The 27,192-nt window shown below is 40.3% G+C and overlaps 1 protein-coding gene across 12 annotated transcripts in view; it reads right to left on the bottom strand.

The window, feature by feature from the left end:
• The window catches only part of LOC131465413 (discs large homolog 1-like protein), a 96,064-nt gene that overhangs the window by 20,430 nt on the left and 48,442 nt on the right, over positions 1-27,192 (bottom strand). For 9 of the 12 annotated variants that reach the window (XM_058638076.1, XM_058638077.1, XM_058638078.1 and 6 more), the window contains 10 exons: positions 24,829-24,882; positions 22,766-22,816; positions 21,331-21,455; positions 20,575-20,744; positions 19,638-19,774; positions 18,837-18,981; positions 17,478-17,610; positions 14,444-14,600; positions 13,684-13,786; positions 1,824-1,938 (listed from right to left, as the gene is read on the bottom strand). In XM_058638076.1, the coding sequence (XP_058494059.1) occupies positions 1,824-1,938; positions 13,684-13,786; positions 14,444-14,600; positions 17,478-17,610; positions 18,837-18,981; positions 19,638-19,774; positions 20,575-20,744; positions 21,331-21,455; positions 22,766-22,816; positions 24,829-24,882 (1,190 nt within the window). Of the gene's footprint in view, positions 1-1,823; positions 1,939-5,821; positions 6,234-13,683; positions 13,787-14,443; positions 14,601-17,477; positions 17,611-18,836; positions 18,982-19,637; positions 19,775-20,574; positions 20,745-21,330; positions 21,456-22,765; positions 22,817-24,828; positions 24,883-25,007; positions 25,111-27,192 lie in introns of those variants that run through there. The other 3 variants (XM_058638086.1, XM_058638088.1, XM_058638087.1) reach the window with 3 other exon arrangements.

Raw genomic sequence — 27,192 nt, 5'->3', positions numbered from 1 at the left:
GTCCCTTACTAAACATTCAGATGTGGGATTTCTAAACACAACCACATACAAACTGTGCGTGCTCACTTCATCGATGCCCATGATAATCCTGCCTATGGCTGGCTACTGAAAAATTCAACAAGGGTGACGGAACGCGTCCGCAATGTCACGTGAGAACAGTTTACACAGGGGCCGATTACTACTTTTGAAAAATGCCAAGAAGTGAGCCGAGAGCTAAGTGAGGGACTGGAGGAGGGAGGGAGGGCGAGTGGGTAGCAATGCAGGGGGCGTGGTCGGGTTAGTGAATTTGATGCCAGTTGCAGCTGTGTGGAAAATCCCCACTACAGGTTCACTGCACTCCAAGTGATAGAGAGAGACAGAGAGAGAGAGAGAGAGAGAGAGAAAGGTAATGAAGCGACAACTCAGGTGTTTATAAAACAGGGAGGAGTCTGGGACAACAAGACAAGAGAGTGGCGAAAGCATGACTCATAGGACTAAGAAAGCCAATGGCAAAATGTGACTGCAATAGCTGGTGTTTGAACAGAGAGGCAGTAGGTAGTAGCTGATTTTTATGTACAATTTCAAGACTTTACACTGTGAAGATTTGGACCTGGATCAACAAATAACATTACTAGATACCTAACAGTGGGCATACAATCATATCACTTTGGCAAAAAAAGAGAATCATATTTCAGTCAGCAATCAGTTTATAGTCTGTTTTTCAAATTAAATAGATGACCTGTGGGCCTCGAATATTACTGGCACTGGTTGGGATACAGCTCACAGATGGCTGAATGTGACCTTTGGCCTGTAGCTCCCTGTCCTGACTGTGAACCTGACCTGATCTGTTTGTGAGTCACTTTGTGTGAGACAGTGTTAAGTTTAAGGTGAATGACCCAGCAGCTGCTGCTGCTGCTGCTGCTGCTGCTGCTACAACAGGTCAGGTTGGATGATAATTCATGTGCAGTACTTGTACCTCTGGAGCTATGGAAGCATATTTCTTTACTGAGTAAAAACAATTTGCATCACAGAGGGTCAATATACAAAAGAGTTATTTATGAAAAGAACATTTTACACCTGAATAACTGTACATCTACATTATAACTCACCTTCCATTTCATATGCACTCCTAGGCGAGGACATAATAAGTAAGTTGGATAGTGGGATTTGTGAATGCAGTTTTCAGAGCATTGGACTTTCTAAATGAAGAATCAGCAAAAATATACATACACAAATAAAGTATTACTCTACTGACTATTGCTTAGATTTCCCTGTGGACTAAATTGTTAAGAATATAAAGATTTCTTTTGCAAAGGCCTACACTGCCATTAGTGTTACATCTAAATCTGCTTTGGCTATCTTTGTCTCCCACAGTATTGATCTCCCAAGAGCTCCAGTGTGTCTCTGGAGCCAGTGACCTAGTGTATAATCAATATGTTGAACTGAATTGTGATTCTTGCGAAGACAGGATCTGGAATACGGCTTCTGGGCTCTACAGCACATACAAACTAAGGACAAGAGGGTGATTCAGAGAAAACCTGAACAACCTGGAGAGACAAGGACAAGAAAGACGCAACGACGGAAGGACACATATCACCAAAAAACATGAGGAAATCAAGACAGAGGCACTTGACAGGCAAAAGATGTGCAAAAGGTGACACAGTATTTTCCAGACAATCTAACTGATTGAGATGCGATAACCTCGCTTTGGGCTTCTCTCACACACACACATTCACATACACACACAAAAAAAACCTGCCAAGATAAGACCTTAAAATAGCTGGGACACAGTGAAGGACACGAGACCATCACCTTTGTTCTCTGCTCGTGTGTGTTTGTGTTACCTGACATAGAGTGTGCGTTTTTGTGTGGAGCGGAGCGACGTGGAGCTGGAGCTGACACTGCTGGTCATCATCTGTTCTCTCAGGTCATGGATCTTGGCCTCAAAACGACTGTACTCTGCACAGACATGGAGAAACAAGCAGGTTTTTGCTGAATATAGATGACAAACACACAATCAACCTTAGTTTCTAAACATTAGAGGAAGCTGAGGAACAGTGACTTTATGCTTCACTCGTTTCCGCCCCACTGTTACAGTATGTGGACCCAAAACACAACTTCAGGGAGGGTGGAGTTTTATTCGCATTGTTAACCACATCTCATGCAATCGTCTGTCGTGCAGAAAGTTCAAAAGTTGATGGGTATTTTTTCCCCCATGTTCAGAAGTGATTCTCTTGGTGCTTCACTGCCCTGCTTGGCTACACAGACACACATCTCTGTGTGCACACACAAACACAGACACACACATGCAAACTCACAGACACATATTCTCTTCATCTTTAATCTAATAATCTGTTTGATCTGAATGTTAACTCCTATTACATCAGACCTTGCCGACAGCATCAGTGTCAAGCACCTACAGTACATACACATGCATGCTATGTACACACAGTCAGCTTTAGACATCACCAATAAAAAGAGGCATTTTCCTACTGTGCACTCTATTCATCTTAAAATGATTGATACTACAACTATCTACTACCATTGAATGAAATAACTGACAGAGCTATTGCTGATATTTGGTCAGGAACAGCATGTGTTTTTAATCATTTCCATTTAATGTGTAGCTAATGATGACCTAACATGTTTATGCCAACAAAGTGAATTAGTGTTAACAAGCTCACTTGCAGTAATGAACCTACAGAGAGTCATCAAATGACACAGCTGCTTCCCTTGACTTTTTCTTGACCCTGCAATTAATTACATTTCCTACACAATACTCAAGCTGCCTCAGATCAGTTGTGTATGAATGCAACATCTTTGATACATGTTTGGTCCAAATCCGACTGAGACGGTTAGTGAATCTATTTTGTTAAGATACAATATATACATCATGGTCCTTTATTGTCACTTTTCAACTACTATATCACACATTATAGCTATGATAGCTTAATGCATAAATATGATACTTCAGCCCTTAATCTCACAGGCTAAGCTTTGATTGGTCAATTACTGACACATGCTGACAGTGATTACACTAGTCCGTGCTTTCTCAGGATTACAACATTGAAAATCGGTTACAGAGTTCATTGTGTCTGTGGTCTCCCACATTTGTTTTTTTTTTTTAAATCAAGTCAGATTCGAAAATCCTCCAGCGTGTGGCAGGCAAGACTTCGATTAAATTTGACCTAGGAGTGGTCATTCACAGCTATCAACTTATAACCATTTCTTTGCTCCTTCCACCTAAGAAGGAACTATTTTATGCTTCCCAAATCTATCACACAATGGAATGAATGAATGACTGACTGAATGCATGAATGAGGGGTTGACACACTGCAATGACGTAAACCCGTGTCATCCAGACACTGCTGTCATAATTAGAAAAGTGTTTCTGACTTGAGCCACGAACACAAGCGTCACAATATACATACACACTGTTCCACACAGTGACGTGCAAGCTGCTCAGCATTGGTGTGACGCAGCATCACCGGTGCAGCACTTTCAGTCTCAGCTCGTCGAGCAATAGTTTCTTTTCCGCTCATGTGAACCAGAAGTTTGAAAGTTAAATGAATGTGTATAGATTTATAGAGTGTACATAATTTCACCTTAACAGCACTTTAATATATTTTCTTATACAACCTGGAGGGCTTTTTCATAAACGCAGAATTAAGAAGTTCCAGGATTACAGAGTCAAAGCCAGGCGGATTAAGAGATGCAGCTAAGTGAAGTCAGGTTTATGTTATTCAGATACATGCATGTTCACAGCTGTATGTTGGTAACTTAAGCACACTTCAACTGAAAATATTACAGAGGCATTATCATCATTATTAAGACGATAATGAGTCTTCGGATGGGCAGCAGTCCACAGAGCTTTTCAAAGAAGCAAATTGATGTAATTTTGAATAATTTATTGTACATGAGGGGGGAAACAGACTGAAACCACTGACTCACCAGTGTGAGTGAGACTATACATATTCAGGTACATCATATCCAGTCAACTGGGCAATCAGATTGAGTCCAGGACTTGGTTTAGCCACGATAACTGATAAAGCCGAGCTTAATCTGCTATTTAGGTGTTCTGAAACGGCCATCTGCATGTGCAAAAGCACAGCTTTATGTGCTGTTTTGTACACAAAGACAATAATGAATTTTCAAATAGCACTTTTAGTTTAATTGCCAGCAACAGCCAGTATCCACATCTCAGCTGAAAGACAAGTAGTAAATTTCCAGAGAACAACTGGTTGGCCAATCAATGCAAAGAGCAATGATTTGCTCATACACTCAGCATAGCAGCCCTTTGCTTTAGTATCCTCCTATCCTCCTGCTTCATGCAGCAAAAAACACTTTCGTTTCTGGCCCATTTTTCCTCTCGTGGCCATAAAGATGTCATTGTGCCTTTTAATTACAAATGTACATTACTTATGGAAATGCACCGAGCAGTGAAACAACTGACATAATGTGTTTCTTAATACGTCTTTCTTGGATGATAGTGAACACATTTTTCATTTCACCTGCAAGTCGGTGTCTGGAAATAACATCATTTGATCGAGAGTGGCAGTATAAACAGCAGACGTGTGTTGTTGTTAAATCCTCAATGAGTGTCATCTAGTTCCAGTTCTCTTAACACTTAGCACGCCACAGTTTCCCAGAAAACTCTGAACTCACACTTGGATTGGTGCTGCTGGCAATAGGCCGGAAACAGCACCTCAGACAGATGTGTAAGCTTTGGTCCCTGAACCATTACTGTGGACTATAGAAACTATTTATTTCAATCATCCTTGCACACACACTTACAGAGCAAGAGAGAGGGAGACCTGGAATGAGTAGTATCTGTTAAATCTCACTCTTTTGTTTACTTTCCTTGTTTACCTGACCACATACAGCATATACACACACTGCCACACTACATCCAGCCTACAACACCCAATTAATCTAACACGCTGACACTTACAGATGTAAACAACTCAACTAAAGCAGTCTGAAGTCACTGAAATTTGCAAAAAGATTCTCCGGAGTGTCTGGTATTTACTTTAACAGTGCTTCATTTTATGTGAAAGGTTCTGAGCAGATACTATGAACTGGGTTTGATGGAAAAACCATGAAAATCAAGTGGCCTTCAGCTCACACTCTTGTCGCTGCTTTCAACCTTTAATATTCCCCTTATTGACCTCAGTGTGGCATTTTCAATCGCAGCTCTAATCCATTTGATGTTGACGGATTAACAAATCTATTTCCACCAGACTCACCGCAACACGCAGGGACCACACACACATACGGAACAAATTTACACATGATCTAACTGTCCCTGTCGACAGTGCTTCAATACAGCATTATGGGAATTTCTGTGAGATGAATAAAGTATCTATCTATCTATCTATCTATCTATCTATCTATCTATCTATGGGATTATGTATGTATATAAGGAGAGCGAGAGAGAGAGAGAGAGAGAGAGAGAGAGAGAGAGAGCCAAACAGAGTGGAAGGAAGAAAAAAAAAAGACAGAATAAAGACAAAAGTTAATCAAGCAGAGATATGGAGACACTGAGCTACACAGAGATGCTGTTCCTCTTTGTGATCGAAAAGCCAGGACTGTGTTGCTGCTCAGATATAAAGTGCTACCGACTCCTGATCAGGGAGACCGAGCCTGCGCTTCTAAGGCTGCTGCACTGATGAGAGATAAAGTCAGCATTCTAATCTTCATCATCTTTGTCGATGGACAAAAAAAACCAAAACAAAACAAACAAACATTACCAGAGTATTTCAGCCTAATAACCGTTAAGTGATACTGTTGACAGGGCGATAAGCAACGTTTCTACATCAATGAATTTCTTTGTTAGACTCACGTCAAGTCTGTCTCCTCTGTACTCACATGCTGCAGGCAGAAGGGCAGCCTCAACGTCCCCCACGATATGAACGCCGGTAAGATCAGTGTATGTGTGTGTGTGCGTGAGAGAGAATGTGATCTCAAGCTTAAAGTCCCGGGATATGAATGAAAAGAAAGAAAACACACAGAAAGAGAGAGAGCGAGAAGCTGAAAAGAGAGAGCGAGAGAGAGAGAGAGAGAGAGAGAGAGAGAGAGAGAGAGAGAGCACCTCTGTGTCTGTGTGTGTGAAGGAGAGATGAGGGAGAACGCAATGTCAGTTTCCCGCTGGATTCAGCATGTGAGCGAGGGAGTGTCAGAGGAGAGATATGAATGTGTGCGAGTGCATAGAAGTGTAAAGGTATGCAGTAATGTGTCGCACACACACACATAAAATGTGTGTGTGTGTGTGTGAATATCAAAGTCAGTCCTGAGCTGCTCAGCTGCCACAGAAACAACAGATGCTAACTCTCTGTACTATATTCTCTCTCTCTATCCCTCTCTCGCTGGTGCGTTTCATTTGCTCCTCCCCTCCCTTTGACAGCAGCTTGCTCTAGGGCGGAGACACACGCACACACACACTCACACACACACACACACACACTGACTGTTTCCTCAGGTCACTCATGCAGGAAGTTGACTTAATGCCAGGCTCTCCTGCCCTACTTTGGCCAAGGGAATTGGTCAACATGCCATACACATACATGGATATTTTTTATTTATAAATCTCCATAAAAAGAGCTCAATTCATGGTTTTTATTATGGCTTTTTAACATGAAAAAAAAATAAAATAAAATACAGCAGCATTTGTTTCCACAAGTATTAAAACTCTCCCTCCTCTGCATTGTTCTTTAAGTGTAAAGTTAAGTTTTATGTCTCCACAAATACTTTAAACTCTCTCTCTCTCTCTCTGCTGATCAAGTTTTACATGATCAGCATCAAAGTGACTCTATCAGCACACATCATCTCAATGCAGCATTATCAGACTAGCGGCAAACGGTAGAGGGACAGAAAGAGAGAAAAAAGAGTAGAATGGGAGGATGAAGGAAGGAGAACAGGATATAGATAGAGCGATGGAAAAAGGGAGATGATAGGAGGAAAAAAGAGGAAGAGATGGGGGAGGGGTGATGACAGAGATGAATGGCTCTGGGGCTTATGTCCCCCATTTCCTTCATTTACCTCCCTCCTCTCCTCTCCTCTGCTGCTCTTTGCAGAGGAGCATTGTTTCTCCATCAGCAGCTGTCACAGACCTTTTCTGCATTGTGCAGCTTTAGTGCAAACCACTGGAGAGGGCAATTTCTCATATTCAGGGGTTGTATGCATTGCACCAATATTCCCCCTTTTCATATCAAGTATCACCTGCCCTCTGTTTCCTGTTTGTACACATTTTTATATATTCATTCAAAGTGCTATCACTGTAAACCAAGATGACGGACGACACCTGTCAACAACTCTCCGAGGCACAAAGGAAAGCTGAAGATGTACAGCCGAGTCACAAGAGGAGTGAATATGTTACCATAAGTATTTTATTGTTCTTTGTTACCCACACAGTTTATTTCCCATATGTAATCACTGGAATTAATGTAAATCTATCAACTGGAAAGGCTGCTATACACGATGTATGTATACACACTTTGACTTTAGGTTCTGATTCTAAAAATAGCAGAGCTGGAAGGAGCTCATCTGTTACTGATACATTGCAGTACTGTAATCTATAATGGTTTCGATTAACAGATCAGATTGCAGAGGAGATGAAAGAGAGGAAAAAAAATGGACAGGGAAGGGCAGACACATGAAAGTGTGAATTTAGGTTAAAACATGAGAAAATTGTTTTATCGAGGCCTCAGAATGACACTGATGTGTTGACACGCTGCTGCAGATCTCAAATCAGTCACCACCTCACACAAGTGATGTTCACAAGTGATGCCTCAAATCCCCAAAATCATACTGTGTGGGCAGTGAGTCAGACCATTACCACAGACACCAGCAGTCCAGGGGAGGAAAAAGCGGGGGCTGACAGGTGGAAATGAAGGAAAGCAGCAACAGTAAAGGCAAAAAAACAACAAAAAACAACAAAGCAATAAAAGAAGAGAGAGTGACAACCACTGTCTGAACTCTGTACTGTGTTCAGCAGATGCTAATTCCCGCAACTTGGTGTGTGAAAGCGCAGAGATGAAGCAGTTAATCTTCTACTTAACTGGTGCACGACACCCACACAAACACACACACACACAGAGTGTAATAAGCAGACTAAATGAAGTGAAGATAATCCTTTCTGCATTACCTCAGTATTTCTGCTGACAGACATCAACTCAGAGTGTGTGTCTGGGTGTGTGTGTGCAGCAAGTGTGTGACAGTTGTGTGTGTAATCCCAGTGACTAACACCGCTGTCAACCATCGGGCACTACCACCAGTCCTACACCAGAAAACTTAGGACACCAGAGGACAGCTCACAGTTCTGATGTCCAATCGGTAATGAGAAGTTAAGCCTTTATGATTTTTATCATGCATATATGTGATATAAAGCTCTCAGAATAAGTTAATTGTAGATCTTTTCCATGACATCTTAATTGTGATATAATTTAATGTGATTTAAAAAATGCTGTCCAGCCCACCAATGTACAGTCCCAATGATTTATATTAAGGAGCCACAAGGGGGAGCCCATGTAATGATCTTAATTCAAATGATTATTTTTTTGTAAAACTGTAAAATGTTCACTAAAGATTGTGTGAGTGTGGTTTAGTAAGATTTTAAGGTTTAGAGCGCATCGCAGACGACACGTTTGTGCAAGTGCACTTTGCATTACCGTAACAACGTGACGGTTTGTGCTATCGGTAAAATTCCAACGGTTTCTGAAAGCTGAGAAGTTGCACGTCAAAGTTAACATGTGGTTATTATGGTAATTTCACTCGTGCTGTTGCAGGAACCCGGCAAATAAGTGTCTTTGTCACCAGAAATGGAGAACGTGGGGAAAATACACTCAACATAGTTTCCATTTTTTGGCCTCTTTTTGGACATTGAGAGAAAAACTTTTATTTTATTTTAAATATTTATATTATATTTATACTGTTCAAATTTAACACCCCAAATCTGTGGTTCATGTACAACTAAATACAACTTTTTTTTTTATAAATAAAACTTTTAGTTTTTCTTCATTTTAAATTGTTAATACAGTATTTTAATGTGCAGTAAATTGTAAATAACTGCCTGATATTGAAAGTTATTCTGGAAAAATGGGGTTAAAAGAGCTCAGGGTTCAGACCATCATATAATCACATTGTGTAAAGACAGTATTAATAGATTTGATCCCTATAGTTATGGAGATAATAGCTATAAAGATAATATTATAAACATGAACATAAATGTTTTGTAATCATGTGTGTATATAATCTGCTTTCAATGCACCACACTGCAATTTAAGTCTTACACAAAAAGAACTGTAGTTTTTGGGACAGAATCCAGTCCAATTGCTTATTACACAGGTCTGACATACACTCAACCCAGCCTAAAACAACCTGAAAACATGACGAGGGTGACTGCATTACTGACACAGCATGACACGTTTTCACAGACAAACATGTTCCATCTGCTCGCCTGTAAATAAACACAGATCTATAAAGTGCTGCATCAGCCTAAACCAACCATGTGTCTCTGCCTGTGCATGCCTCCCCCGGCACACACACAAACACTTTCCTAAAGAGTTAACTTTAACAGCGACTTGCATCATTTATATAATATTTCCACCTCGTTAAACTAAACCCAATCTCACCCTTACCTCAAAACACCTCAAAATGTGAAAGTTTAAATTGCGGCGAATCGTTTTTATCACCAAAAGAAGGACGAGTCCCAATAACGTGGGTTTATCCACAGATTCAGGTCCCAATGACATGAGTCATACCTAGACCACACACAAACACACACATGCACACACATGCATGCACGCGTAGCTCTCCTGGTGCAAGTTATTACAAACTCCTCTCTTGTTGGCAGGAAGTGTTTTTATGAGACACAGGGAGAGCTGCTGGTCACTGCATGATGTAGCCACAGGACTGGGACAAATGTGGACCTCAGATGGACCCACACACGCACGCACACACACACACAAACACACATGCATGCATGATGCTGACCAAAGCACAGCATGGACAGAAGGTTTGTTATAGAGTTTATTCAACAGTCACTAATGAGGTCTGTGGGATAGTCACGACATAGGCACCCATGCACACAAACACACACACAGTTTGTGCAGCTATTCTTCTTTAGACACTGCATTGTCTTCCATTTATATACAAAGCCAACAAAAAGGGTTATCCCTAACTTTAACCATAACCAGTTAATGCGTGATCCGAGCCTTAACCTAACCACAATTCAAATATTAGCCCCAAAATTAATCAGTTCCTCAGAAATAAGGTTGGGCCTCATTAGGACCAAGTTTTGGTCTCCATGAGGACCTGGTCCTGAGAAGGTAGATGTTTAAGGTCCTACCAGAGCAGGATTAACGCAAAGGCAATTGGCCGATTGGCAAGGGGGGCCCAGACAGAGGGACAATCAAAACCTAATTGTTTTGATTGTCCGGCGGCTTCTCCCGCCCGCCTGCCCCCGGTAGCCGGGCGGGAGAAGCCGCAGCGAGTGCACATGTCTGCGGTGAGGTCCGGGCGGGGGTTCGCTGTAAACCACCTTCGCCCCGAGCCCTTCCAAGCCAGGGCGCACCACCAGCGGGGGAAATTTCATGTCAAACTTGTGTGACACTGTTGTATGATGAAGTCGGCATCAATTCATTAAAAAAACTCGAAAATTTGAAATATGGAGTTTAAAGGTTTCTGCCCAACAGTAATCTCCAATACTTATTGACCTAAATGGATTTGTTAAAAGACTATACTTCTTTTTTTTTTTATTTTTTTTTTTTTAAACAACCTAAAACTGACTAAAACCTTTTTGAGTTTTCGTTGACTAAAATTGGACTAAAACTATCACATATAGAAATGACTAAAACGCGACTAAACTAATAAGCGTTTTAGTCCAATAGACTAAAACTAAGACTAAATCTAGAATGGCTGCCAAAAACAGCACTGCACAGTACACCATCCAGAGAAACATCCAGACCAGTGGAGAAAACTGCTGAACAGTCCAGACCAGGAGCTGAGCTGCTGAGTGTTGAATACCAGAAAATGGAAGAGAGGTGATGCTTGTCCATGAAAATAAACCTCTTTACCACTACAGCACAGTTTCTCTTAATGCAAATTTTATTGGTCTTTGTATATTTGACTACTTATTAAACTATTCAATTTAATCAACACATTTAATTATCGAATTTTCTGCAAAATGCAATAGCTTACAACAGTTATCTTATTTGCTCTGTTTACATAGCAATGCTGACACCTATTGGTGATTTACTGGTACTACTGCCTTAACAATGACACTCGCAATGGATAAGATAAGGATAATTTAATAGCATTTAATAGAGCCTTGTAGTAACGTATAAATACGGTAATAAAAATCAAAAAATAGTCTAATATACGACACATGACTTATTTTGGCATACAAAGAACCAACTCATAACCAAAGACTATGCTATGTAAAATGTGAATTAACTTTTATTAGTAACTTTGGTAAGTTTCAGATTTCAATTCATAAATAACATCGATGGAGGGGGGCCCAAAAAATACAGTCTGCCTAGTATAGTCCATTTATTTAATCTGGCTCTGGGTCCTACAGATGTAACAAATAACAAAGAGCAGGAAAAGCCTTGAATGTTAATTACATGACACTTAGTGTGTTTGTGTTGTCTCTGTAAGAATCACAAAAACCACAAATCTATGCCAAGACAGAGCTGGACGAAGCCAAACCAGACATTCGATCTGTATCGATCTCTTAACTTGATTACTGGCGGCTTTCTTTTTTTCCCCTGTTATATCCCTATGGAAAAGGCATAAAAAATATTGTTTGTCACCATAGCTTTATCAAGGAAAAGTGTATTCTGAAACCTACCCTAATTTGCAGGGGGGGATTCTCAGGGGAAACTGGCATATTACCATATGCCAAGTGTAGAAATGTTTTCTGAGCTACTATTTGAGCTACACGAGAGCTTAGGGTGCTATCCATGGTGCTGATCCTACTTCAGAGCAGAAACAAGGAAACCTCTGTGACTTGACAGATCAACAAATACAACACCTGACACAAGATATGACATTTATGTGTGCCATTAGTGGACATGGTGAATGAATCACCTCCACTCAGGCACATACATGCAGGTGTTTATTGTCGGGTTTGTAGTGTGCCTCTACCCTGAGAAAATCTAATTTCTAAGAATCGATGCTGCAGAGACAACACCAGTGAAGTGAAAGGACAGCTTTCTCTTGAAGGTCTAAATATTTACAGATTACATCACTTTTTGATACAAGTACTGAGCACTTGTCCCATGCCAGTGCCTCAGTGTATGGAAAAAACTAGGCTAAATCACCTAACCTAAATATTGCTATCCAGAATTTGTCAACTAAAAATACAAGATGCAACAAACTCATATATATTCCCAAGCCGAATATTTGAGTCAGTATATAATGACAACAACATGATGATAACTGGAAAGTCTCTCTCTCTCTCTCTGTGTCTTTCTCCCCTACCCCCTGCCCTGCCATAACAGCATCCATTAGCTGAGCCAATCAGCAGAAATAACCTGGTTTCCTAGGTTACGGCCTTCTCAGTCACTCCCAGTAGACAAACATCCAGGATGAGAGAAACATTACTTTTACTCATAATGTGTATGAGCCTGTGTGTGTGTGTGTGTGTGTGTGTGTGTGTGTGTGTGTGTGTGTGTGTGTGTGTAGCTTTATATCTATCTTTGTGACAACCAAATTGAGTTTAACTGATTTTACTGATTCATCCCACCCATGAATCCCATGAACCTGTGAAACCAAATTAAGTTTTACTTCTATAGGGAGTGAAGACAGTGACTTCCATTAAAAGGCTTGTGGATGGATAAGAATTGTTCCGAGAGTTAGGCGCAGCAACAGACTTGGAAGAAACAATGTATTATGTCTCCGAGGGGCCTCACAAGTGGGGTAGCTCAGTGGTTAAGACCAGTACCCCGTGTGCTGAAGACTTCACGGTCCCAACTTCAACTCCACTCCTAGCAGGTTGTACTGTACTGTTCCCTTGTAAGTTGCTTTAAAAGTGTCTGCTAAAAGACATGTAATGTAATTTGACTCACAAGTATAAAGTATACTTATAGAACCAAACATATGGTTCACTCTGGATGGAAAGGCAACAGTAACTCCAACAACCACTTGTTACAACTAGTAATAGTTAGAATAAGACCATATCTAAATGCTCAACACATCAAACCTTGAAACACAGGGCAATAGCAGCAGAAGACCACATCAGGTGTCAGCCTTGACACTTTATTTGGTGTCCTGTGTACCGAATAAAATGACCAGTGAGTGTGTGATGTGTCAGCATTTTGCAAATTAAGTGAGTTTCTGAATGATTCCCATTATTTATTTTTACTTTCTTACATGCCTATTCTTCAAATTTTGTATTTTATTTGCCCACAACAGTAATGATTTGTTTTCTCCTACTGACTTCTATTGTTTTTTGGGATTTCCCCACATATGTTATTGTCACTATGTGCTGCCTGAATTACAAACAAGTAGTAGCTCAGATTATATCTTCAACGTTTGTCTCATTTTCTCTTATCTGTACGCCACCTTTTCCCACCATCAGTAAATCTTGAAGTGTCGTGCGCAGCGTATATTATGTGTAAGTTGTGTTATTTGTTGTCCTTTTCTCATGAATTAAGACATAGATCAGAAGATAGAATCACACAGTACTGATTTTGCAGTACTCACCCTCTGGTCTGTACTGTGCTACTATGGTGACGGTCTGTCCTGCATTCTTCAGAGCTGCAGCTGCCTGCTCATGTGTTGCACTGGACAAGTCCACACCGTTCACCTATACACACACACAGATGAGGACATGATGGAAAAATTAGGGCCCAGGCTGGATCGATAGGAATAAAGGTGCCATGAGATGCTCGGAGCAACTGTACGTCCTGGTGAGTCAATAACCCATAGGTGAGCAGTTACATGTACCAGTGCGTATGTGTAATACAGCTTGTTTCATGCATGAAATCGTTCCATGTCAGTACCTACATGCCATAATAACACAGTCACAGTCATTCTGCAGGGACTGTCAGTGTCTGGAGCCTTCATCCTGTTTGAAGTATTAAAGCCATATTTCTCTTTGGGGGGAGGGTGTGTGGGTGTTGTGGGAGGAAGGATTTATAGAAGTATAGCTTTAACACACACACACATACTCTATAAGCCACTACTGGTGACTGACTGATATTATAGGCAAAGGAAAGGACACTAGATTGAGCTTTAAAGTTTGAGGGGCGTAAACACCGTGGATTAATCCAAAAACTTCTCTTAATGTGAGCTGTGACACCGCATTAATAATTTATAACGTCAGATGAACACTGTGAACCAGCAGGATGGCTCCCTGGACATCCCTGTACATTCTCTAAAAGTAAATGGCAGAATGTGAGTCATAAAATGGTGACAATAATAGTTGTGTGTGTGCAGAAATGTACTGGGTGTTAGCTCATACCGAGAGGATGCGGTCTCCCTTCCGTAGCTCCCCACAGAGATCAGCCGGACCTCCGGCCAGGATGAAAGAGATGAAGATTCCCTCTCCGTCCTCTCCTCCAACAATGTTAAAACCGAGACCTGTTGACCCGCGCTGCAACACCACCCGCCTGGGGTCTCTGGAGGATACACAAAACAAACACAGAAGTTATAATATGTAATGTAATAACAGGAAACTGGACCACACCACACGGGTCCTCCGATCACAACACTGGCTTCCCACGAGTCAAAGGATAGATTTCAAAATCTTACTCTTGGTCTACAAGACACTGAAATACATTCTAGACTTATTGGTTCCCTATGAAGCAGCCAGAGCCCTGAGATCATCAGTGACTGTGTTTACTGTGTTTTTCCCAGAGGCAGCACCATATTCTGCTCCTCACCTGTGGAACAAACGTCCTGAACACCTGAGGTCTGCTCACACTGTCAGCTCATTTTATTCAGGCCTGGAAACACTGCAGCTTTCTCTTAAATTCTCTTAAATAAATAAATTCCTTCTTGTCTTTTATTGAACTTCTATTGGCAAATCAAACTTTCATCATTCATGATTTTAATGTCTATTTGAATTTTAATGTCTTGCTTTTATTCTGTGGTTTTCTCAATGCATTTCTATGCCTTTGTAATGCACTTTGAGTTGCCCTGTGTATGAATATTGGTATAAATCACATATACATAAGTTTTTATGCATCAGATATGAAGACATCTGAACAATCAGTCAGACAGTAAATACTGCTCTAAATGTGTCTATGCTTGTATTAAAATAAAGCTATTATAGAAGCCCATGTTGTGGAGATGAAACAAGTAATGTGACATTGGGGTCATTCACTGGTTGACCAGCAGATGTCAGTATTGTATTGTGACAGTTTTCTTCCACCACCATGGTTTCTGTATTATCTCTGTCCTCCACATACTGCTGACTAAGTGTGCACTTCTACATGGTTTAACTGATTAGTAAATATTCAAAGAAACTTGATTATCATTAAACATTGATAGAAAAAGAGCTCACGTGGGAAACCCAAGTGAAAAAAGCTACATTCACAAACACATACAATAAATGACTAAATGACCATGACTCGGACAACATTCTCCTCTTCATCATATTCTTGCTCATTCTCATGTGTTTACCACTATAGCGATGCTGATGTTCTTGTTTATGATGTAGCCTGCAATTCAATAAATATAATATATCAAACTAAATGTTGTACCTTGGTAAGAAAATAGGGAATCTGACAGTCCATATGGTGACTTAGTTTACTCCCTGTGACATCACCTCAAGTTTCTCTCATTGACTTTAATGCAGTGGGGAAAAATGATAATAATCAGTTTTGGCATGTGCCCTGAGTTAAGGTCTTGAAAGTGATACTAAAGTCCAAAACACAGTAGAAAGCAGGTGTATACAAAGTTGTGCTCCCTCTGTGGAGAGTTGTTACAACCCTGTCATAATCCTCTTAAAACCAATAAGACATGATTTAGGGAGAGAGAGAGGGAGAGGGAGAGGCGCAGATAAAAAAAAGTGGAAGTGGAGAAAAGAGACAGGCAGACTTAAAAAATGACCATCACGCAGTCAGTCTGAGGCTTATCTGATTTACTCACAAACATCTGAGCTCTGATTGGCCCAGAGCTTCGTGACAAAATGAGTCATATTCTGGTAACCACGGCGATGCCAGGCGAGTGACGAGGCCTGTGATAGGCTGTAATCCGTCCATTAAAATGGATTAAAGACAGTGGAGCAGCATCTGCATGCCTGTATGTGCGTGTGTGTGTACATATGTGGCCTGATTTGCCCTGCCTCTTGCCTTTTTCACACAGATTTTGTGCAGCTATTCTTAGGACACTGCACTGACTTCCATTCGTTTGGACAGCCTAAACAACCCTTTAACCCTTAACCATAACCAGTTTAGGCCTAACCCTGGCCTTAAACTAACCAAAAATTCCAGTCTTAGCTCTAAACTTAATCAGAGACTTAGAAACTGATTAAGTTGATGTGATTTGGTATCAAGAGCCTTTCACAAAGCTGCTGTTATTACACATAAACATTAATTTTAGTCCAATATTCAGGAGTTATGGCTGGATATCTAGGTTAGAGAGAGTGCATCACAAAATATCAAGCATTAATGTGGTCAAACATAACTTGTATATGCCTCTGCCATCAAATTGCATGAAATATAGTCACGATTGGTGACAAATAGTGGCAGAAAAAGTAGTTAACATTAACTCTGCAGTCTGTAGTACTTGATGAAATCCTCTACATGTCCTGACAACCACCGATAAATTAAGTTGTCTGGAAAAAACAAAAAAAGATCCAGCGTCTGTAGCGCTCGCAATACTGTAATTAACACAAACAGTCATTTGATTGTACTTAAACAGATTGATTTGCTGGCGTACCTGTCACTCACGGACCTTCTACCTGCGTGTAGTTCATTGTGACGATATTGTGTTTTCTTACAGGCGACTCACACGTGATGTCAGTATAAACAAAGCTGTCTCTCATCCAGTCAGCCTCCGTAAATTGTCAGGCAGCGTGTGTTTTTGTGTTGTGAGGGCGTAGCTTTGACAAGGGAGCGGGTGGGATGAATCAGTTGCGCTGAAACCACACCACTGCACCCTGTTCCACACTGTATCTGGATGTGAAGAGGATTTTATCAAATAAGATAATATAAACTGTAGAGGATAAAGCGGTAGAAAATGGATGGAAACAAAATAAAGAAGCCAGAATTCTGATGAGACCCTAATCCTTTTCCCTGACAAACAAATTACCGTGCAGTCGACCTGTGATGTTTTGGATGCAAGATGCTATTAAACGTTTGTGTGGAAACGTGTCATAATCAGCATGTTTATTCTTCAGTTATGGTGATTGTGAGGTCCGACCAAACTGAATCAGGGTGAATCATCGAGTGAATGTTGTTGCCAGACATAGACATATTCTGAGGTTTTTATGTTCACAGGAATGTAATAACTCTTTCGTTTGGCCTTGGTGACCACGTGTGATTTCTCACCTGGTGAAGTCGTCGTCTGTGGTCATGGCCCTGGGCAGAGGGGAGTATCTGGGTGTGGTTAACGGAGCGGGGCTTACAGACTGACTGCCACTCATGTACGGGCTCACGTGGTTGTCTTGTTGTGGAGAATACGCTGGAGAGGCACAAAGAAAAACAATACATTGTCTTGTTTTCTTATGTTGTCATATATAAAGAATTAAGAATCAAGGTACACTTCACTTACTATACCTCTGTTTATAACATAGAAAAGTTGGCTCCGATCACGCGATAGATATTGTAGCTTATTTGAAATGTGTTGTTTAAGCAACAGATATAGAAAGTATTAAGTGTTAGATTCAGAACCTGTTTAATAATGCTTTGGAAGGAGAAGACTTTATTTTTAATCCCCCTGATTATCAGACTCTCGTATAACACATGCAAAATAAACCTGGGGAGATATGCAATCATTGTACTGTGTAATCTTCTGAATACGATTACATCTTTTTCACCAAATGGGATTGAGCACAGATATAAAAAATAGTTTCCTAATTACTTAATTGAGGATAAAAAAAAATGCAAATATGACAAGGTTTTTACAAAAGGAGAGATAATAATGAATCATTAAGCAACAGCTTGTAGAGTCATTGATACTCTGACGACATGCAGCAGTTATTCAGTGACAAGGTTGGGGTTTTTGTGTGTGTGTTTAGTGGCCGAGAAGCAATTCTGAAGTCTCGGGGTCGGCAGCCTTGATCTTGCGAGGCTGGTTTTCCACTAACAATCAGTAGGGGGAGTAAAGACAGCCCCAGTCTGGTAAATTAGGGTAAAAATCCTTTAAAGTACTTAAAACAAACAAAGGAATCCCAGCTGCTGACACAAGTACAGGATAATCCCCAAGTACAATACTTATTTTAGACGTTAATCAAGACAGAGCCAGTGAAAATGAAGCAAACTGCTGCGAGAGGAAGCGAGAACGAGGAACGACTGGAAGGAGCCACACATGAGTAAACATCGGACAAGCTTTTTTCAAATTGAAAACAAATGCACATGACCAGTAGAGGGGAAGGGAGGGGGAGCGCCGTCAACGGTGAGTAGGGAGGAGCTATGTACAGAAAAAAGAAAAAAAAAAGTGGCTAGTGTTGTTGCCTCAGAATGCACACATTCTGTTACACGGTCTGTTTTAATGGGTCGACGGCTTGAATTGGTGCAATATCTTACTGGCGTTAGCTGTTAAAATTGCTTATGTTTTCATCTGACACACCTGCTCAACTGCAACAATTAGTGACACGCAGTTATTAGATATTGGACATGTACATGAAGAGGAGGACATTTTGAGAAAGGTTAGTCAGAAGTAGGGGTTAAGGGTGTGTGTGCGCTTACAATTAGTGACATCAGGAGGAGGGAAGTTGTCATTGATAAAAAGGGACGTGTGTTTGGAGATGCGCAGGTACACGACGTCAGTCGTCGATTTTAGCACAGCCACCGCTTCCTCGTGAGTGACCTCCTCCAAACAGGAGCCGTTGACCTGGAGAGGAGACACACAAACACATAATGTATTAGACATTAGACATGACAGTCAGACAACAGGCAGAAAACAACGAGGCTTACAGCAGGGATGCTGTCATGCAGTGTTGTGGCAGTGCTCGTGTATCTTACTGCTGGACACTGATTTAATAGAAACAGCTCTAATCATGTTGCCTTGAATTAACTTTACTTTGTGCCTATCTGTGATACCTGAATTAGATTTAGAATACAACACAGATAGGTAATATGTATAGATATAAAAAAAGCCCTGTGTTTGCTCAATACTCAAAATAAAGTAAAAACAACTCCTATATATTATATTATAGCTGAGATGTTACGCTTTTGGTTTTAATGAGGTCAATCCATTACATATTTAGTGTCATAAAGGGATAAATAAAATAACATTTACTGCATATAATATATAGTGATGGTAAGGATTTTAAGGGACATTTTTCATGATCTGATTGAGGCCATTATCTAAGACTTGTTTAAGCAAAGGTCTTTTGCATAGCGTTTAATTTTTTCCTCACTGCAGACTGTGATGTAGACAGTTTTTGGCGTACAGGACGATCATTTGCATAATAATCCTCATGTATGATACTTGTATGATAAAAGGTTAACGTCAATTGGTAGAAAACATGAAAAAAAGGTTCTTACAGCTACAAGTTTGTCCCCTATTTGTAGCCGTCCGTCTTTGTGTGCAGCCCCTCCCTCGATGACTTTGGTCACGTAGATGCTGTTGTCACCTGGGACGTGCTGGTTTCCAACTCCACCTGCTATGCTGAACCCTAAACCTGTGAGAAAACAATCACATCAATATCGTGTTGAGTCATTTATCACAGTAATATGGGCTTCTTCGTGCGTTTGTCATTTGTAAAGTTAGTTGGGGGGGGGGCAGTAGCTGTCATGGTGGTGATGGTCATGATGTCAGCGCTGCTGCTTTAACAGTCAGCTCCTTGTTCAGCTTTCTCATTTTGATTCTCACCAGATGAGGCTTGTGTTCCCTCAAAGTTCCAGTGTGTGACATGGCACATAATTATGTTTGTACATGTATTTAAGTGGAATAAAAATGGTTTGGTTTTTATAGCCTGAGAATGTGTTCATTATGAGTTCTTCAGGCAAGGTCCTTGTTTTACAGAGGCCGCCATAATGCGCTGCCATTTTCGGACAAACTAGCCAGAACATATGTTTTGGATTTTAAAGCAGAAGCTTACTAAGCAAAGAGGAACTACATATTTCGTAGTTGCTTGACATGCTTAGAAAAAGGAAAAGTGGGTGGAGGAAACTCCTGTGTAACACAATCTGCCGTCTCACCATAAGAACCCTTAAAGCTAAAAGGTCAGCAATACGGATGGTGTAGTGGTTAGCGCTCTTGCCTTTGCAGCAAGAAGATCCATGTTCCGAACATGGGCCTTTCTGCATGGAGTTTGTATGTTCTCCTCGTGTGGGCGTGGGTTTTCTTCAGGTTCTCCAGTTACCTCCCACAGAAGTCCGAAGACTGGGATTGGCCCCAGTGACCCCCACGAATACAAAGCCTAAATAAAACTATCTTACCGTCTTATTATTTCAGACAGATTTTGAAGTATTAACTCACCTTTTGGTCCTTTGACCAGTTTAAGGTCCATGACTCTCTCAGAGAGGCTCCTCCTGCGTCGCACACACAGCCGGACCAGACCTCCTGCATCTTTCAGTGCCTCCACAGCGCCACTGTGGGTCACGTCCCTGACGTCCGTCTCATTTACCCGGACTATGCAGTCATTCACCCTGCACATCAGTAAAATGCTTTAGGACATCGCTTAAAAAGATCAGGAAAAAACACGCGTCATAGCCATCACTCTACAACTAGACATGGCAGAAATGATTTAGTTGTTTGTCCTTTTGCTCAACAACATATTTTTAAGGTTCATTTACAGAAATCATAAAGGGGTCGGGACAGGTGTGCGTAACTCAGTCGCATTACAACGCACCACAGACTCTGGTTACTTAAAGTGAAGAGTCATTTACAGGAAATCTCTAGTTCAACCACACAGTTGCTGCTCATAACAAAAGAGCGTCTCTGCTACCACAGGCAGTAAAATGTCTTAGCAAAATTGCTGAGGGCAAGATATTAAATTTCAGTATTCACAACAGTAATTACACTGGAAGCCCCTTCAGTGACGCTTATGATGAAGCATCCTTTAGAAACATTGACTTTTGCTGCATGGGCAACAACAGAACTAATGCTAACTACAATAATGTGCTGCGAGTACCTAAGTCAAAAATAGTGTTACAGACAACGGGAATCAGCTTAGTTGAGGTTAGAATAACACCACACAGCCCTTGTTTTTCACAAGAATGTGCAGTTTAATACCTGAGTCGTCCATTTTGAGCTGCAGCACCTCCAGGTATAATCTTGGTGATGAAGATGGAGGGGTCTTCTCCGATGTGGGGGTTATCAGTCCCTCCTGCGATACTGAACCCAAGGCCAGAGTTACCCTACATAGACACAAAGTGTGTTTTAATGGGTTAAACATACAGTATATTGGTCATCAAAACTGATTTTAAAAGATCATTATTGGAGGGATAAAGGTAGGATTTTTACTGGATGATTAAAGAGAGATAAAAGCTTTTGCTTCTGTTGTTTGTTTTTAATACTATACTGATATTTCAAGATGTTTATGTTAATAAAATAAGACACACTTTGAGCTTGGTTACACAAATACTACACTGACTTATAAAATCTCTCACCACACAACATCAAATAAACTGTACAGTGTATTAACTCAGCAAATTTCACTCAACTACCTTGTTTTATTGTCATACTACATATAACATTGCCATGATTTGCACTTCACATAAACATAAACATGTATTAGTTACTCTCCAAATGTTGCTGATTATTAATAAAGATCAGGGATTATCGCTTTATCTTTAAATCGACTCTCTCTCGCTCCTGTTCCGTCATCGGGCCTTAAGCTGTAATACGCAAGTGTAATGTCAGTGCTCGTGTTTGCATGTAGGTCCATAGTTTCTTTAAAGTAGATCCAGTCAACCAGACAGAACCAGGTCACAGGAGAATAGAGTGAGAGAAGGAGAGAGAGCGAGATAGAGAGACTAAGAGAAAGCCTCAGGGTGAGACAAATGGGAATATAATGGGCGGTTCAGGAAAAGAAAGAAAGGGAAGGATGGGCAATAAAGTCGTACCGGTGGTGAGATGCAGCGAAGGAAAAGCAAGAAGACGAGAGGGAGGGTAAACAGGAAAGTCAACTGAAAACAAAGATAGGTGCGACAGAGGTGGTAAACGTCTATTTTATGCTTGAAGTTCAGAAATGTTCATCTCTGACGACGCTACTGTACGGCCTCAAGTCCATCATCAAAAATAATAATAATAATTAATTATCATTTTATGTTCATTATGTTAAGTTCAGTTTGTGTTGTTTTATTTGCTTCCTAAATACTATTCATCATAATTTCCAGGTTTGAAAAACACTGAACAACATTTATTCACATTTTATGGACCAAATAATTACTCAGACAGATCAATCGATTATGAAAATAATTGTTAGTTGCAGCCCTAATCGCAGTTCATATAATAATAATCATTATTATTTCACAAAGAGGGACGCAATATAATGCCTGCTCCCAATAGCACTAATGTTTTTGCTGTGATTATATAGGAGCGTTAAGGGAGGATGGAGGTCAGACTGAACAGATGGAGGTTCTGTCCCTGAATACGTTTAGAGTGAATGTAATTAATAAGCACGCAAGTTGATGGTGTGTTGTTGTCACTGCATGTGAGTCTTTACCCGCTCCAACGTGACTTCCTCATACTCATAGTCTGCTTCTGTTCCATTGACCTGATGAAGAGGAAGAGAAGAGAGAAGTGGTGAGGATTACATTTCATACAATGGGCACCAAAAATATCCACTAAAACCTTTTATATTCAACAATTAGCTGATATTTTCAGCTTGTTTTCAGCTTTGTTAAATTTTCAGATTCTTGGTTTCATATCTTTACATTTGATAACAAAAATCTTCTAATCTATAATGCATACACCATCCTTCCATGTTGCATCACACTGTCACTGCTTCTGCACCACAAGAATGAATGTACACAACACTAAGCGTCACTGTGATTTAAAAAACTCCGGTGTTGTAATATAACCTTTCTGCTGATTACACTATTACGCAACAAATGTCAGGATGATAGAAAGGTGAATTTAGGCCTTTTATGATTTATGAATGACGCATGAAACCCACAGATTAACAGTGGTAATGCATACTTAATGATGACGTGTCTCTGATGTCATATTTAAGAACGTCCCTGACGAGTTCCCCGTGAGCCAATCACACGGCTCGGCTCAGTCTGTCCGTAACTACAAAACACATTAACATTGATATTTGCTGACTAAATGAAAATGATGCAGAATTAAAAATCTAACCTGAAAGATTATGAGAAATTTTGTGTCGCACTTGGTTGATACTGGAAAATTAGTGTATATAACTCCTGTTATAACTGCTGCAGGGACACACACGCATGGCACACACGCACACACAAAAACATGGTGGTTGAGTGGCATCCCAATGGCCCAGTGTAATCCCCTTGGCTGTAATCTGTGTCTCTGTGCAGTCAGATTCATTTAGATTTTGAATTCCTGTCATTTCAAACTGTCACCAGCGACCATGTACTGTACTCTTACCTGCCATACAATTATATTTATGATCATACTGGGTTGGTTACTTATGAGATATCTTTAAATCAATACACAAAACATGTCCGTATTCTGTCAATAGAAAATAATGTGGACCGATTTTGCCTGAGCTGAATTTAAAATAAAAGCAGCAGCAGTTTTTAATATTATTTGACAAACATATAATAATATCTGTGACGTACAGAGTGAAATCTCCAAGAAAGAGAATGTATTCCTTGTTTTCAAGCAGTGGAAATGGGGAGTAATTCCCTGATAATTAAATAATAAACCTATCTGACAACAACAGACACTGAGTCTCTGTGGCAGCTGGTAAAACTGTGAAATGACATCTGCATCCATCTAATTCTGGACTAAGGTTTTTTTTTGGTCCAAAACCAGGACCAGGACTACGAGTGACTAAATGTTACACACATTTACTGGAGAGAAAGATGAAACCAAAGCTCCCAAAATGTCAACAAGTAAATTAACCCAAAAAATAATAAAATAATTTTTTTTTTAACTGATATTATCACAAAATGTTACTAAAAAAACAAGTTTGGAAATGTATTAATGACACAAAACATGCATTCATTGAACTCTAGAGTCTACAGCAGTCACAGGTCCTCTGATTAAATTCACTTGGCTTCAACTATTATATTTTCATCAATATTTATCTTTCAGTATGGCCTTTTTTTTTTTTAATAATAAATGAACCATTTTGTCTGTAAAATGTTGTAGTGCAAGTGTAGTCTGCAAACCAAGACATATACAATAAAAGCATTACATTTATTAAGTGCATTTGCCTCATCAATCCATTTTGAAAGCAGTGATAAAGGAACAAAAATCACAGATATGGCCACCATTATGACCACTTTATCACAGGGTTGCAGTAGTTCAGACACAGTGTAGTGTGTAGTGAAGTGGAGCTCTAAATTTTCACCTTTACAACAAACCCCAAGACCAACTTCAATTTTCCCTTTCCTTTATTAAACCAGCCACAAATGGTCGGCCACACTCAACCACGAATAAGTAACTTAGTCGTTGTCATAAACTCATGTCTGCCTGATTAATCACACTTGATTTTGGTCACAGTGTCACCTCCAGATGTGCAGACAGAGTGCACAGCAGGACACACATACACAGCCGAGTAGAGATGCATATATGACAGCAGGTACTCACATATGGGGGGACGTCGATGCTGTCTGTGTTGACCACCACTGGAGGGGGGTTGGCCTGCAAGAGAAAACACAAACATTTTCAATCCCCTTTTATGTTGAAGGACGTAATCGAATGGAAAACACGGACAGTGTTGTGCTGCAGAGGGAAAAGTGCAAAACAGAGACAGACAAAAGACTTACTCGTCTCATGTTTTGGTACAGCATGTAGAGAACCTCTGCTACGGATTACCACCATGGAGCAACTGCATACACCACATGACATACTGCAAAGCTCCCATATACTGGACTGTACTAGTGTACTACACCGCCAACCTCACTTAAGTGGAGTGTTTGTTAAAGCTCTGCTACACTGTCGACGAGTATTCATTACTATATCACAAAGAAGAAAATGATAATGGGATTTTTGAAGTATTCCTTTGGTAGAAGATGCTGCACTGCACTTTCATACACCATCATAATTGCATGTCAGCTGCATCCAGAGTCCTGAATTAAATTAACATCCCATATCCAGCTGATGATTTTATATATCCAAAATGCCCTACACTGTGTCCTGTCTTCTTCCTCTTCCTCCAAGTGTTTCTTCTCTAAGCTCCCTCTCCAAGATGTTGAGAGACATCATCTTTCCTCTTTTCCAAAGTCAGCACAGCGAATATGACAAACTCTTTCAAAAGCTAACAAATAAGCACAACATTTCCAAGACGAGTACCAGCCCTCATGTTAGCGTTTACCTCTAGTCTCCTCTAACCTTTGCAACTGCTCACTCATCCAGTGTCTGCAGCTATGGTCAACAAACATGCCAATGATCAAGTCAGTCCATGCAAGACAACCTGAAGCTCTGCCCATAAAAAGAAGTTCAGAAACCAACACAATCAGACACACAAACAAGCTAACCACAAAATGAACAGTCCACCCGGATTCCACAGCATCAACGCACAACAGAGCAGCAATTGCATCTATTTCTCTACACTAATCCTAACCTCTCTCACCCCCCCTTTCCACTTCTTTATCTTCTCTCTCCAACTCACACACACAAATATATTATCTCACTCCGTGTGTGTGTGTGTGTGTGTGTGTGTGTCCACCACATGTCCAACTGTCTGTCTGTCAGTCAAAATGACTGGAGGTTGATCCCACATGGGAAAAAGGAAGAGTATTGGGAGGGGAGGAGGAGGCAGGGGATCAGAGGGATTACAAGCACGACGGGAGGAGTCAAATCTGTCTGTTCAACAACAGCAACAGAGCAGAGGGTGCTGACAGATGCACAAAAACCTCCCCTAAATGTGTTAGTTAAAGTTAAAAAAAAAAAATATACATATATATATATAAATACAGTATTCAGCAGCATAAAAACAGACACAGAGGAAGGCTGAGAGAAAGACAGTGATGAAGAGAATACAGTAAGGAGACAGTTGCAGCTGTGAGGATTCCTGTGTGTGTGTGTGTGTGTGTTCATTTGAATGAGGGGGCGAAAAAAACAAACTCAAAGGCAGGAGGTTACAGACGATCACTGTATAATTATGCTTCATTTACAATCTGTGTGTTTCTTTCTTTCTTGGTGTTTTGAAAACCTCAAAATAAAATATAGGGCCAAAAGAACAAACACAAACAAAAACACACCCACACAGGTTTAGCGCAGTGAGCTATCATTTTAAAGACACTACTTTGAGTTCCATTTATTGTATTCACAGCCTAAACAAAGCATTAACTCTAACCTTAACCATAACCAGTAAATGCCTACCCTAACCTTAACCTAACCACAATTCAAATCTTAGCTAAACTTTACCTGTTGAACCTCAGAAATGAGGCTCTGCCTCATTAGGTTAGGTCTCCATGAGGACTACTGGTCCTGACAGGGTCACAGTTTATGCCAGAAAACAACAAATAAGTACACACACACACACATACACACAAAACCCATATCTAGACCACATCTCTCTTTCCAACTTGTGCTCAGTGAACCAGCTATGTAATACATAATTTTTATGGTTTCACTTTGTAACTAATTCTAATACTTCTCTATTTTTCAAATATCTGATCAAGGAATTTAGGACAGTATCTGGCCATTGTAATACTAATCATCATCATCAGCACTGCCCTACTTGTGCTATGTTATACTGGGGACACATCAAAAATAAAGTTGGATACAATTAAGATCATGTGCAGTTAGAAAATGTAAAAGCTTTATTTCTCATACCCCATGACCCCATATTTTTCACCGTAAGTAGTGAGGACTGTACACACGCCACACACCTAATATCACTACTCTACTCCGTCTTCCTAATGTGTAAGGAAACTCAATTTGACTAATGAGCAAATTAGATGAAGTGTGACTAATCGAATCAAAACAGCCATGCTAATCACATTA

The sequence above is a fragment of the Solea solea genome, chromosome 9 (genome assembly GCF_958295425.1).
Source record: "Solea solea chromosome 9, fSolSol10.1, whole genome shotgun sequence".
Lineage (NCBI taxonomy): Eukaryota > Metazoa > Chordata > Actinopteri > Pleuronectiformes > Soleidae > Solea > Solea solea.
The sequence above is the reverse complement of the archived record's forward strand: the minus strand, read 5'-3'. Positions and strand labels throughout refer to the sequence as shown.